Source organism: Elephantulus edwardii, unplaced genomic scaffold (assembly GCF_000299155.1).
Source record: "Elephantulus edwardii isolate Elephantulus edwardi_28Jun2011 unplaced genomic scaffold, EleEdw1.0 scaffold00051, whole genome shotgun sequence".
NCBI lineage: Eukaryota > Metazoa > Chordata > Mammalia > Macroscelidea > Macroscelididae > Elephantulus > Elephantulus edwardii.
The window spans coordinates 16,682,764-16,696,680 of NW_006399801.1; the positions used below are offsets into that span (position 1 = coordinate 16,682,764).

Sequence of the window (13,917 nt, forward strand, 5' to 3'; positions counted from 1 at the left end):
TTATTGTATATATATTACATATAATATATATATATTTTAATTATATATTCATATCATTTTTATAACTGTGGCTGCCAACGAGGTCATAGCATGAAGAGTGCCTTGATCTTTCGTAGGGAATTTGCCCTTTATTCTGAATGCTACCATCATTAGTTATGTTTTAGGAGTCTTTGGATGATGCCAGTGGTTAATGCACCTGGCTGCTAACTGAATGGTTAAGGTGTGACGTCTACTCAGAAGGAGCCTCAGAGTAAAGGCCTGACAGGACCTACTTCTAAAATTCTCTGCCATTGGAAACCCTGTGGCACACAGTTCTGTTCTGCCACATGTGGGCGCACGCTGAGTCAGAATGTACTTGATGGCAACTACGTTATTTTCTTGGCTTATTTTGATTGAAGGAAGTACACTAATGTAATTGAATTACAGACAGAGAAAGGAAGTGATGGTAGTTTTTCCTCCTGACCTTTCTAAATATGTTATTGTGGTAATACTGAAAGTGAATTTGGGCTTGACAAATGAATGCTTTAGCTTTATAAGCTAATTTGAGTCTAGGCAAAAGGGTAATTCAATCTGTTTTCTTTATATCATCACGTCTACTGACATTTAGTTATAGTTCCCACGTTGAAACAGTGTGATCTGTTTTTAATTATCTATTTTACTCTTTAAATCAGGGACCAACAAATTATGACCGTTAGCCCAAATCCTCTCTAGTGCCTTTGTTTGCAGATCAAGTTTTATTGGAACCTAGTTATATTCATTCATTTTTGTATAAATGTTTTGTTTATTTGTTTTTAACCTTTGTGCTGTGACAGCAAAGTTGTATAATTGTGACAGAGACCATACAACTTGAAAATCCTAAAATATTTACTATTCTTACATGCAGATTATTCTACTTGAAAGACTCTTGGGAGCCTTTACATAAATATTAATGTTTGCGACATAAACTAGTTCCCTTCATCCTAATCTTTTAGGTATTATTTTAGATGTTACATTTGTCATAATATACATTAATAATATTTCCTCCTGACCCTTAGGACTTAAATTGTCTCATGGAACGATACCTGAAACCTCTTCAAAAAGAAACTTTTCTCACCCAAGACGAGGTATGGTGATTTATGTTCACTTTGTGAGGGACATTTTGTAATTTTGACTTCTCGTGAACACGAGAAGGTGGGCAGCACACACACTAGGACATCATTTGGAGTTTGTTAATTGTCATAAGTAGGTCAGTCTGAGCTGCCTCATCCTCTGGTGGTGGGATCATTATCTTCATTACCGACTGTTGATAAGAAGACTTGGTAATCAGGTACAAATGAAATTTCTAAACATGAATGAAATACTAAATACTTTTTCACTTTTCAGCTTGATGTGCTCTTTGGGAATTTAACTGAAATGGTAGAATTTCAAGTGGAGTTCCTTAAAACTCTGGAAGATGGGGTGAGACTGGTACCTGACTTGGAAAAGCTTGAGAAAGTTGATCAATTTAAGGTAAGTCGCTTGTTCACATCACGTAAAGCTTTCGCAGTGCCCTGGCTCACTGTCAGCAAGGTAATTCCAACTCATGCTGATCTATCTTTAGGTTTCTGAGAATTTGAACCAGTAACCTTGTGATTAGCGGCCCAGCAAATAACACACAGTGCCACCAGGACTCCTAAATCCTTTGTGGTTATTGCAAATATTTAATGTGTTTGGCTACTAGGTGAAAGGTTAGAAGTTAAAGTCTATCCAGAGTCACCTCAGAAGACTGACTTGGTGATATTCTTCTAAGAAAGTGACCATTGATAACCATAGGTAGCAGAATTCTTCTCTGACACACATAGAGTCACTTTGAGTTAGAGTCAGCCTGGTGGCAATTTTTTATTTGTTTGTTTTTATAATGTCATGGTGGGTTACCTTGTAGGTCACGTGGAGTCCCCTGCTAACACGCCACAAGTGACATTACGCTCTCCCTGAGAGTGTCTTATGCTTACTATGGTTGGGCCTGCACTGGGTTGCCCTAGTGGACTAGCTCCTGACAAGTGTCTGAGAAAGGCACTGGCTGTATCTTATTTGTCTGGCTGACCTACAGCCAGTGTCGCTGGCTTGTGTTAAACTCGTGCATCTCTTTGCTTCTGCATTGGAAGATGTACCAACTTTGGCCTTTCATTCCGTTTATGAAGGGGCCTTTACTATGTTTGCTGCTAATAAATTAGAATATCAGCCCGGGTCTCCCCCAGTAACTACATTACTTAATTCTGTGTTAGGAAACGTAGCTTAATGGAAATGGTTATCATTATTCCAGAGGAAGAAAGTCTTCCAGAACACAGTGTCCTCAGGCCTTCATGAGGACGTGTGACTAGGGCGTTAGGACCTCTGTGGCTTGCTCCCACCTCTCTGGCTGGCTTGCCTTTATTGCAGAGGTTTGCTGCACATACAGTCAGGGCAGTCACTGATTCGTGTGCACTGGTGAGGGTTTGTGTGTCCATTGTACACTTTTTGAAAACATTTTACATTACATGTACAAAACATACAGTTTGATAAATTTTAACGTGTGTGCACTTGTGAGGAGGTCACGGCAGCCGACTTGCTGACTGTAACCCTCCACTCTCAGATGCTTTTTCTTGCCCCCTGTGGTCCCTCTCTCCTGCCGTCCCACACCTTCTTTTGCCAGGCAGCTTGTGCTCTGCTTTTGGTCACTACAGACTCCTTTGAATTTTAGATTCAAGAAATCATATAGTAGGTACTTTGTTTTCCCAGCTTTTTTGACTTAGAATAATTATTCTGAGGTGCATACATGTTGAAGTATATATCAATAGTTCATTCCTTTCAGTTGTGATCTAGTATTCATTTAGGGAGCTTGGGTGACATAGTTTATAGGGAGTTGAGCTGCCAACCCAAAGACAGTGTCTCTGTGGCAATTCAAATCCACCAGTTACTCCACAGGAGTAAGATGGGCAATCTCCTCCTTTGCTATTGATTTACTACCTCTGAAAACCCACATAGTGTCAGCTATGGGTCAGTTCTAACTAGATGATGGTACGTAACAACAACAATAATATCTTTGATGAAGTGGATGTACAAATCTTTTGCCCATTTATTTTGGTTTTGTTGATTTTCTAGGGTTCTGTGCATATTCCTTTGGAAGTTCTTTATGCAGATATATAATTTGTAAATTTTTTTTCTCCCTGTCTGGGGCCTATCTTTTCATTCTCTGAGTCCCACTGCCATCAAATCAAATGGTGCCTCATGATGACCCTCTACTGGTTTTCCAGGCTTTAAATTTTTACAGGAAGAGACTGCCCATCTCTCTCCTACAGAGCAGCTGGTGGACTCAAACTGCTAACCATGCAATTAGCAGCCCAGTACCTTACTCACTGTGCTACCAGGGGTCCTTCATCTTAATAGTGTCATGTAAAGAACAAACATTTTTAAATTCCAGCTAGGGCAATGTATTCAGTTTTACTTTTTTTATCCCTTGTGGTGTTATATCTATGAAATCGTCACCTAAATCAAGGTCATAAGGATTTGATGCTTTCTCTTGGAAGTTTTTAAAATTTTGCGGTTTTAATTTAAGCCTGTGATTTATTTTGAGTTAAATTTGTATGTAGTGTGAAAAATAGGTCAGGGTTCTTTTGTTTGACATACGGGGATACAGTTTTTCTAGTACCATTTGCTGAAAAGTCTCTCCTTTCATTTCTTCTCCACTGAATGTCTTTTGCACTTTTGCTGAAAATAACTTGTCCATATGTGTATGGGGCCTCTTACAGTTTGACCCATTTCTTCTGATCCTTGTAGAAATATGGCTGTGTAGCACTGTTGTGAAGAATCTTGGTGGCATTTTGTCTAAGAATTCCACCACAAACTGAAAAGTTGGTAGTTCAAACTCAAGACCTGTTAATTTATTCCTTGTAAAGATTGTAGCCTAGAAAACCCTATGGGGCAGTTCTCCTTTGTCAACTGGAATTGTTATGAGTCAGAATGGGCTCAATGGCACGCAATAACGATGACTGTGTGGTAATCACTCAGTAAATACGAGTGACATGAATGACTTTTGAATGGTTAAAGCAGTGATTACAGTTTTCACTTCTCCCTGTGTGTTTCTCTCTCTTCTTCAAAGAAGGAGGCTATTTAGATGGGAGTTAGGACCTTCCTGCTTCATGTTAGCATGTGACACACTCAAAGACTATTTCCACACCAGGTCACATTCATAAATACATTCAGAGATATTGGGAATTGGGAGAGGGCCCTCTGATGGCAAAGCGAATTGCCCAACTATTGCCAACACTGAGCTTCTTAGTGTTACCAATCTACCAAGAGCATCTCAGGAGAAAGGTAGGCTGTCTCCTCCAGTTATGATTTATAGCCTCCAAAAGCCTGCTAGAGGGAGGCTATGAAAAGAAAGTTGGCAGCTGGGCATTTTAACCCAGGAACTTGGGGAAACGCTCATCCCACCCATCCCTGCCTGCAAAAAGAACTGGAGAGTGTTCTTTAACCACTATCCAAGATTTGTCAATATTTTCTCCCTGTTTGTGGCTTGTCTTTTCAGTCTTTTAATCCCACTGCCATCAAATCAAATGGCAACTCATGGGGACCCTGTAGCAGTCCACTAAGCCTCCACCCCCTCGCAGATAAGAAAATAATGTAAACAATAAAGAAACATGCCTGACTCTGTGTGTGTGTGTGTGTGTGTGTGTGTTTTTATCTCAAGTGTGTCAGAGATGATGAGGATGGCACTGGATAGGACAAGTTTCAGGTTTGTGGTTCATAGGGTCACTGCTGAGTCATGCTTGACTCAGTGACACCTACCAACAACATGGACGGACTGCCAAAACAATAAATACATATATCTTTGAGAAGGTGCAACCATTATGTGCTTTGGAGGCAAAGATTCTTCCATCTCATTTACTTTGGGCATTTTGTTAGGAAGACAAGGAGGGGAAGACCCTAAATGAGTTGAATTGGCACGGTGAATGCAACAGTGAGGTCACGTATATCGTAGAAGAGGAGGATGGCAGAAGAGGCAAAGCTCAGATCTGTTGTTCATAGGATTTTCTGTGAGAGTTGACGGGATGGCATGTAATAACACATACACAAATACGTATGTATAATTATGTATAATGCCTAGGTTTAAAAAATAGCATGTTAAAATCATAACAAGTCATAACAGGAAAGCCTCCCTCCCCGTTTGATCACACAAAGGTGGGGCCAGGATTAGTAAGATTGTACACAATGCCCAGAGTTGGGTATTTCTGCTCAATGGAAAGTAAGAGCATTGAGAGCCAGGTTACTTATTGTTAGTTGTTATTATTATTGAGGACCAGGTTAATTATTGTTAGTTATTGGTTCATGTTTGTGTGACCCACCATACTTGGGCATTTTAGATGGAAATATGAACATCATGTCATAGAAGAAAGGCCTGGTGGTATACTTCTGATAAATGAGCCATTGAAAACTGTGGCCTACAGCTCTATGCACGGATTTGGCAGCAGGAGTCAGTTGATGCCACTATAGCTGGTGGAGCTTCTGAGACCTTATTGGACTTGTCACTTCCTCCTCCTGATGGGACCTCATCAGAGTATTTCAGGAGCTTTCTTCCTTTTTCAGTGCACCATTCAACGTTTGGATAGCCCGTTTAGGTCATTAAAAGACACAGGCCTCTCAAGTCAGTGTCATCTTCACTGTAAATAGTGACTAGACAACTCTTGCAAGTATTACACACCTTTGTAAGCCACACTCCTTCTGCTAAGTGGTCTCAGAAGGTCAAAGGAAGAGGTAGTTGGGGTTGGGGTTTATGAGCTCCCTGAAGTGTCTTGCTGTTATTTATACATAATCACCAATAGGAACTAACTGTGCATTTTCTCATTCCATTCAGAAAGTGCTGTTCTCACTGGGGGGATCCTTCCTGTATTACGCTGACCGCTTCAAGCTCTACAGTGCCTTCTGCGCCAGCCACACAAAAGTCCCCAAGGTTCTGGTGAAAGGTAAGGCTGTGAGGAGGGTGGTGGTGGCAGGCACATTAGTTGTTGATTTGTTGATTTGTATCTGTGTGACTCATCATGCTTTGGGGCTATTAGACACAAATCTAAGTGTTGTTAGTATGGCAGGTCAGTGTACACGAAACCATGGATACAGACACTGAGAAAGGAAATGCATTCATGTCTTCAATTATAGGCCAAATAGACATTCTAACAAGGCCCGCATAATTGCTCCAAGTACTAATTCATAACTTGAATTAGTACTTTTGTAAAATTTCTTAGAATGAAATTTTAACTCCGCTCCATGTTTTTGATCAGATTTGGCAGATCCTTTTGTATTAAGGCAAAATACAGGAGATGAGAAATTGTTGCTTTATTCCAACTTACCATTAATTTCTCTTAGAACTGACTGTACCCTGTATACCTTTGTGTGAATCTTTATCTTCCCCCTCATGTGTTTTTGTTCCTATCGCCACAGACATCTCTAATTATTCATGAAGATTGCTCAAATGGCGGTTATATTTTACACAAGTTAGAGCAGAATTTTTGAGTTTGCAATCTCCTTTTCTTCAGAATTCTAAAAACCTGATGAATCTGAGTCTCTGGAAAGTAGTTGTGCTTTGTGGTGTTGTCACCACAAAGTGCTGCTGTCGGTGATGCTGCCTTCAAGTCGAGTATGGCTCATAGTGACCCTATAAACAAAAAGTCTGAAGCCCCTCTACAACTATCGACATTTATCAAAGGTCATAGAGTTTCTGGAGGCATGTTGTTTAGGAAGTGGATGCCACTCCTGGAAAATAGTTTTTCTTTTCCTTCTCTGACAAGTTTCTGCCTTACACAGGTTCCAATATTTACAGATTTTATTGTGAAAGGATTTAGAGAAACCAGTTCCTTGATTAACAGGTGACCCAAGAGAGCGTTTAATTTCAGAGAAATTTGTAGAAAACAGTCTGTTTTTCCTTAACAGTTCACTGTGGCTGCCATATAAGAAATCTCAAATACATAGGTAATTTCTCAGCTCATATTTTCCTATTTGATATCACAGAGAACAAGCTTGAGTTTATTTTAAAACTATTGTAGAAAATATATAAGTAGTCTTAGTGGTGCTGTGGTTGAGTTCTTAGCTGCTAATAAAAAGATTGGTGGTTCTAACCCCTCGGGTGCTCTGTGGGGAAAAGATGAGGTGGCCTACTTTCATAAAGAGTGTTGTTGCTGTTATGTTTCATTGCATCAGAACTGACTCATAACTTACTGTCCAGCAAGTTTTCAGAGGCTGTAAATTGCACAGGAAGAGATTGTCCATCTTTTTCTCACTGGCAAACTAGTGGACTCAAACCATGTGGTTTTGGGTTGGCAGCACAGCTCCAAACCACTGGGTCATCGGAGCTCTCGCCATACAGATTGGGAACCCTATTGGGTGGTTCTAGTGTGTCCTGTAGTGTTGTTTGATTTGGAATTGTTCGAAGGCGATGGACTTGGTTTGGATTTTGGTAGGAAATATTGGATTGCGTGGTTGGTTCAAATGGGTCAGTACATAAAATTTCTAATCAAAAGGTTGGCAGTTTGAGTTCACCTAGAGGCATCTCAGGAAAAAGACAGGCTGCTCTATTTCTGAAAAGTCAGTCATTGGAAACCTTTTGGAAGACAGTTCCACACTGACATGGAGTTGGAATCAACTGAATGACAGCTGGTAGGAAATATTAGAGCAGTGCATATTGAAAGAGCTGATAGTTGGTATCAGTGGAAAAGAGTTCTGCTTAGCACAAAACAGACAAAGGGAACTCGTGAATTTCCTTGTCACGTCATCTGTTTTCACATGTCCTACTGACTGGACTACAGAAAAACCCAAACAAGTCTGTCTTGAGGAAGTGCGGCCAGGGTGCTCCTTAGAGGCAAAGATAGTGAGACTTCCTCTCACATATTTTGGGCATGTTGTCAAGACTCGTTGGGAAAAGACATCATGCTGGGGAAAGGTCAGAGAAAGAGAGGAAGACCTTCAACAAGATGGATTGAGACGGCGAATGCAGCATCAGGCTTGAGTATGTCAGAGATGGTGAGGTGACCCAGGCCAGGCCAGGTTCAGATGTATCGTTCTTAGGATCACTGTGAGTCGTAGTCAGCTTGATGGTACCCAACAACAACACTAATAAATGACTAAAAAAGTTTCATTCCAAGCTTGCATTGGATAATTGTTACGAGATTGTTAAAATAACAATATTAGGGTACTTGGCTCTTTACTAAAATGATATACTCATTATGATCTTTAAAGCAATTTGAAATTTAGATTAAAGTCTGTCCCTGTAGATTTTTCTTAATGCAGTAACATTATGTTTTGCACCTGAAAAACATTACAGGATCTTTCAAAAGTATCCATAAGAACAGCAGGGGCGACCCGCATGTTTTCTAACTGCCAAATGTGCTAGAGGATGCAGAGAATCCTGTGGGAACAATGGAATATGTGTGTGGAAATCTTAAGTGACCCATAGTTGGATTGGAATGGCACTCTTGACCCTGACAAAGTGTCGTGAACCACACGTTCATAATATGTGCTGTGACGCATCGTTTCATCCTTGGACTTGAAGTTCGGAGGGAGGTTGTAGGCCCTATGTACACTTAAAGACGCAGACTTCACACAGAAGCCAAATTGGCATAGTTCTCCTGATGCATAGTCTTGTCTTCAAGGGTCCTTTCTCTTCAGTGACTTTTTCTCTGAAAGAAGTGATAACCCCATAGAGTTTAGCATCTTTTAAAAAACAAAATAAAAAAAAAAACCCTGACCATTTATTGTTGAATAATCTCTGACTCATAGTGGCTCCATGTGTGACAGAGTAGAACTGTGCTTTATAAACTTTTCAGGGACAGATTTTGCTGTAGTAAATTACCAGGCCTGTTATCTGTAGTACCCCTGGGTAGACTCAAATCTTCAACCCTCAGTTACCAGCCAAGTGCGTGAGTCATTCTTTAAACTACCCAGTATTTCAAATGGCTAAAATGATTATGATCTTTATGAAGTCTTCCTTTTTGATTACTACTTTTTTCCTAATTAAATACAGATTGCTGTTGTTGTTACGTGCCATCGAGTCAAACTCCTAACAACCCTATGAACAAAAGCTCTGCACCCCATCCTATCCTGTGCTATCTTCCCACTGTCTGAAACACTAGAGCCCATTGTAACAGTCACCATGTCAATCCACTTGGTGAAGGGTCTTCCTGTCCTTCGCTGACCCTCCAACTTTCCAGGCACCATGTGCCTCTCCAAGGAACAGCCCTTCCTAACAACAAGGCCAAAGTATAGTGAGAAGAAGAATTTTCTGTTTTCAGTATGCTCAGTTATAGCATCTAACCTTATTGTTGCTCTGTGTTACTTGTCCCCTGATAAGTGCCTATGATACATTGTCCTTCCTTTTCTTGCTTCTCAACCGTATGTATCTCCCTACTATATTTATTCTGTGCATTCTGGATTGAAGACATTAACTATGTCTTACAGACAGTCCACAGGCAAGTACCTCTTTGCTTATTTGGGACCTACATCTCCTCAAAGCTCTATTTGTGCCAGGCAGGGGCACAGAAGAAAGAAGGCTAGGGGGAAAGTGCTGGCTGGATTGCAGGAGGTCAGAGTATGTTCCCTGCTGAGATGACTCCACATCCAGCCACCGGGCCTTGCTCTTCAGACACTAATGGCTGGTAGTGCTCAATTAATAGATCATAAAAGCCATTCGCTGTGGGAGATCCAGGCTCTTTCCAGTTACCTAAGCTGCGTGGAGTCAGGAGCAGCTGCTTCTGTCCCCTCACCTCCCTTGGCTTTTTTTCCAAAGGAGTTTTTGTGGTTGTTAGCTACCATTGTTGAGCCCCTCGCTCACGGTGCCCCCATTCACATTGGACCAAAACCCTGACCAGTCCTTGATCATTTGCACACTGGAGCATTGTTATCCATAGCATTTGTTTTTACCTGATTTTTCCAGAATAGATATCCAGACCTTTCTTCATGGTCCGTCTTGGCCTAAAAGTTCAAGCACCATGTGGTTGTTGTTGTGTACCATCCAGTTGGAACCAACTCATAGCTCACTCTCTGGTGGGTTTTCAGAGATAGTTAGTCACATGGGAGGATAGAGCCCATCTTCCGACTTCAGAGCAGCTGGAGGATTAAAACCTCCTACCTTTGGGATTGCAGCACAGCATAGCAGCACGCAGACCTCCACTGACAGATGAGTGGTGGCCGTGCACGAGATGTATTGGCAGGAATAAAACTTGAGTCTCCTTCATGGAGGGCAAGAGTTCTACCACTGAACCTTCGCTGACTCCATGAAAGATGTCCTCCTCACAGTGAAGTGCTTGAAAGAGTAGGAAAACTAGGATGAAGATAAAGAGCAGTCCATACAAAACCAAGTTTTAGCATTTACAAGTACTGCTGTTTGCCCCACTCCTCCTGACTTCCACCAATAACAAACAGATAAATCTGACCAACAAACCTTGTTCGTGCTTTCTGTGCACCTTCCCTCCCAACCCTGAGCCCCACTCAAGGCTTCATCCTATAATAAGTTATCCTGGCGGAAGTGAGTAAAACTGCAAATATGGAGTCACTTGGGCGTTCCCGTCTGACACCCTGTATTTAAATGTTTCCAGCCAAGACAGACACAGCTTTCAAGGCTTTCTTGGATGCCCAGAACCCGAAGCAGCAGCACTCATCCACCCTCGAGTCTTACCTCATCAAGCCCATCCAGAGGATCCTCAAGTACCCTCTCCTGCTGAAGGAGCTGTTTGCCCTGACGGACGCAGAGAGCGAGGAGCACTACCACCTGGACGGTGAGCCACAGGCCTGCCCAGAGGACCCCCCCCCCCCGCTTCCCCTGAGAGGCCTAAGTAAATCGCATCATTCGTGCCCCCTTTCCTTCTAGTGGCCATCAAGACCATGAACAAAGTGGCAAGTCACATCAATGAAATGCAGAAAATCCATGAAGAGTTTGGTGCCGTGTTCGACCAGCTCATTGCTGAGCAGACGGGTGAGAAAAAAGAGGTAAGGACCATTCTTCTCAGGGAATCTGTTAAGAAAGCAGGGTTGTGTTTTTAACATAGCATTGATAAGTAAAATAGCTATGAACATGTTGTTTGTGTTGGTGGAACTTAAATCTTTTATCGGTATATGTTTTCTTATATAGCAACTGTGTTTCTAATCCTCACCACTTCACCTTAGGGATCCAGGGGGAGGGAAGATCTGGTTTTGTTCTTTGTTAACCACAGCAAGTGTTTAACGTTGTTTAAACTTCTATTAACATAATCTGGGCTGTTTTCACTCCAATATAAAAATCATTTGAAGCCACAGTTTTATTCCCAAAGATGAGAATATTGTAGGGCATGCAGTAGTTGCTCAATAAACATCTGGGCAATGAATGGGCATGTCAGGTAATTATGTACTAATATTTAAAAAAAATACACGCAAACACCTGCTTAGCAGAGACCACCGCAGAACAGATATATTTAGAAATGATTTAGAGTGAACTGTGAGTTGTGCTTGAGTGACAGAGAAGGAAGGGTGCATAGAAATAAAAATGCCAGAATGGGCAGAAGGATTTTAAGCATAATCATCATTCATCATTAACATTCATCAGTATCGCCTTACACTGACTGCACTGGAATGCTATACTCAGTTTTCCCGTCCATACCTAATAACAACAACAAAAGTTCAAACCAGAGTGGGAACTATAGAGAAAAGCACTGCTGCTGCTGTGATTAGGAGGATGGTTACAGAAGCAAAGCATGGGTGAACTGTGCTTGTTTAGTCTAGATGAGAAAACCCACCTCATCATTAGTGGCATCAAGGTTATTATCCAGGTTTATTTTTATGTCCACTGTAAAACAAAATGAGGGTTTTAACTGTCAAAAGATAGTGTTAAGAAAAAAGGAAAGAACATGGCTTTCATACACATGTAACTGAACTGAATACAGAATTTCTTTTACTTAGATGATATGAGGGAAACCAGAAAGAAACATGAATGAATCAAAGGAAAAATGAAACAGTACTGATTTTACAGGAGCTAAGGGAATGTAAAGGTGGTTGGAGATGATTTGTAAAGGAGGTAGCACTGCCTTTTTCATAGCAGAGGATGAAGTTCATTTACATCACTGGCAAACAATAGAATTTACCTAGAAGGACCCTTGACGGTACACTGGATAAACATTTCTCTGTTAATCATAAGGTCGTCAGTTCAAACCTGCCAGCTACTCTGTACAAAGAAAATGATTAATCTGCTTCCATGTAGTTTCAACAACTCCTTACCCTTCAGTTGGAACCAACTCATAGCTGACCGTCCAGTAGGTTTATGCGACTGTAAACTGAAGAGGAGAAGATGGCCCACCTGTCTCCTGAGCAGCTGTTGGTAGTTTTGAATCATTAAAGCAGCACAGTGTTCGAGTTAGCAGTGCAGGTCCCCACAGCATTAGGTACACTATGGGGCAGTTCTCCCCTGTCCTGTAGCATCCCCATGAGTCAGAATTCACTAAAAGGCCATCGGTATCACTTTTAGGTTTTCCTTGCTACTCAAAGCTTTTGTATAAAACCCTGTGTAAGCTGAAATGACGTATCAAAGAAACAACTGCCATTCATTTATATGAGAAAAATTTGGGGGGGGTCATGTTGTTATTATGTGCCATCAAGTTGCCTAAGACTCATAGCAATTCTATGTACAACAGCCCTAAACCCTGCTCTATCCTGTGCCAATCTTATTGTCCCTGACACATCTACCCATTACCCCTGTCACTGAATCAATTCATCTCATTGAGGGTCTTCCTCTCCTGCGGTATCTGTCCACCCTCCCAAGCATGACGCCCCTCTCCAAGGACTGGTCCCTCCTTGCAACATGTCCAAAGTATGTCAGACAAAGCTTCAGAATCCTTGCCTCCAAGGAGCTGCCTGGTTTAACCCTCTTCAGGACGAACCTGTTTGTTCTCTTAGCAGTCCATGGTATATGCAGTACTCTTCTCCAGCACCACAGCTCAAAGGCATCAATTCTTCCATTAACCCTAGTCATTGTCCAGTGCTCTGATGCAAAACAAATAATTGCGAAGACCATGGACTGGATCAGGCACACCTTAGTCTCCAGACTGACATTGTTGCTCCTCAGTACCTTGGAGAAGTCTCTGACAGCAGACTTTCCCAATGTAATTCATCTTTTAATTTCCTAGCTGCTACCCTCAAACCCCTACTAAATCATACCAACTAACATATAAGAGTTAAAAGAATACCAGCATATAGTGTTCACAGGCACAGTTTAAAACGATGACTGCTTGCTGCCGAATTATGGAGTGCAGTCCCCAAAGAAGACGCTTGGCAGTGCCCCTCGCTGCCTCTTAAACCACCGGACCCAGGTCCCGGTCATCAAGGCAGTTCCAACTCGTAACAACCTTTCTTCACATTGCCAAGCTGTAAATCTTACTGGGACTCATCTTTCTCCCATGAAGTGACTAGTTGATCTATAAAAACAAATGCTGCAAAACGAATATTGGTAACTAATGTCACTTTTCATAAAAGTACAGTTTTACTTTGCATTTCTTATGGGTAACAAAGTCAGTTACTAACGTAGACCTTTGGTAAATAGTAAATGTTGTCAAGGGATGATACATGTACGTACGTCTTAGAAGGAGTTGCAGAACATTGGAATATGGCAGCCTAGGAGACCCTGGAGGGGCTGTGGTGATGTCATCTGTAGCGTGTTGCACTGCTAACCCAGAGGTCACGCATCTCTAGCAGTTTTAATCCAGCAGTGCCAACAAAGGAGACCGTTTCTCCCACTAGTATTTATAGTCTCAGAAACGTGATGGAAAGTTGATGAGTTGAAACTGATTCAGCAGTAGCAAGTGGATTTTCGAGCTTTATAAAAGAAAATATAAAAATGTAGAAAAAGACTACAAGGAAAAACTATCTTAGCAGATCACTTACCACTCACAAAGTTGGTGGTTTCATTTTACA

The 13,917-nt window shown here is 41.4% G+C and overlaps 1 protein-coding gene across 2 annotated transcripts in view; it reads left to right on the forward strand.

The window, feature by feature from the left end:
• The window catches only part of TIAM1 (T-cell lymphoma invasion and metastasis 1), a 177,461-nt gene that overhangs the window by 138,196 nt on the left and 25,348 nt on the right, over positions 1-13,917 (forward strand). For both annotated transcript variants that reach the window (XM_006886757.1, XM_006886758.1), the window contains 5 exons: positions 1,035-1,103; positions 1,363-1,488; positions 5,852-5,960; positions 10,578-10,757; positions 10,850-10,968. In XM_006886757.1, coding sequence (XP_006886819.1) covers positions 1,035-1,103; positions 1,363-1,488; positions 5,852-5,960; positions 10,578-10,757; positions 10,850-10,968 — 603 coding nt within the window. The remainder of the gene's footprint in view (positions 1-1,034; positions 1,104-1,362; positions 1,489-5,851; positions 5,961-10,577; positions 10,758-10,849; positions 10,969-13,917) is intronic.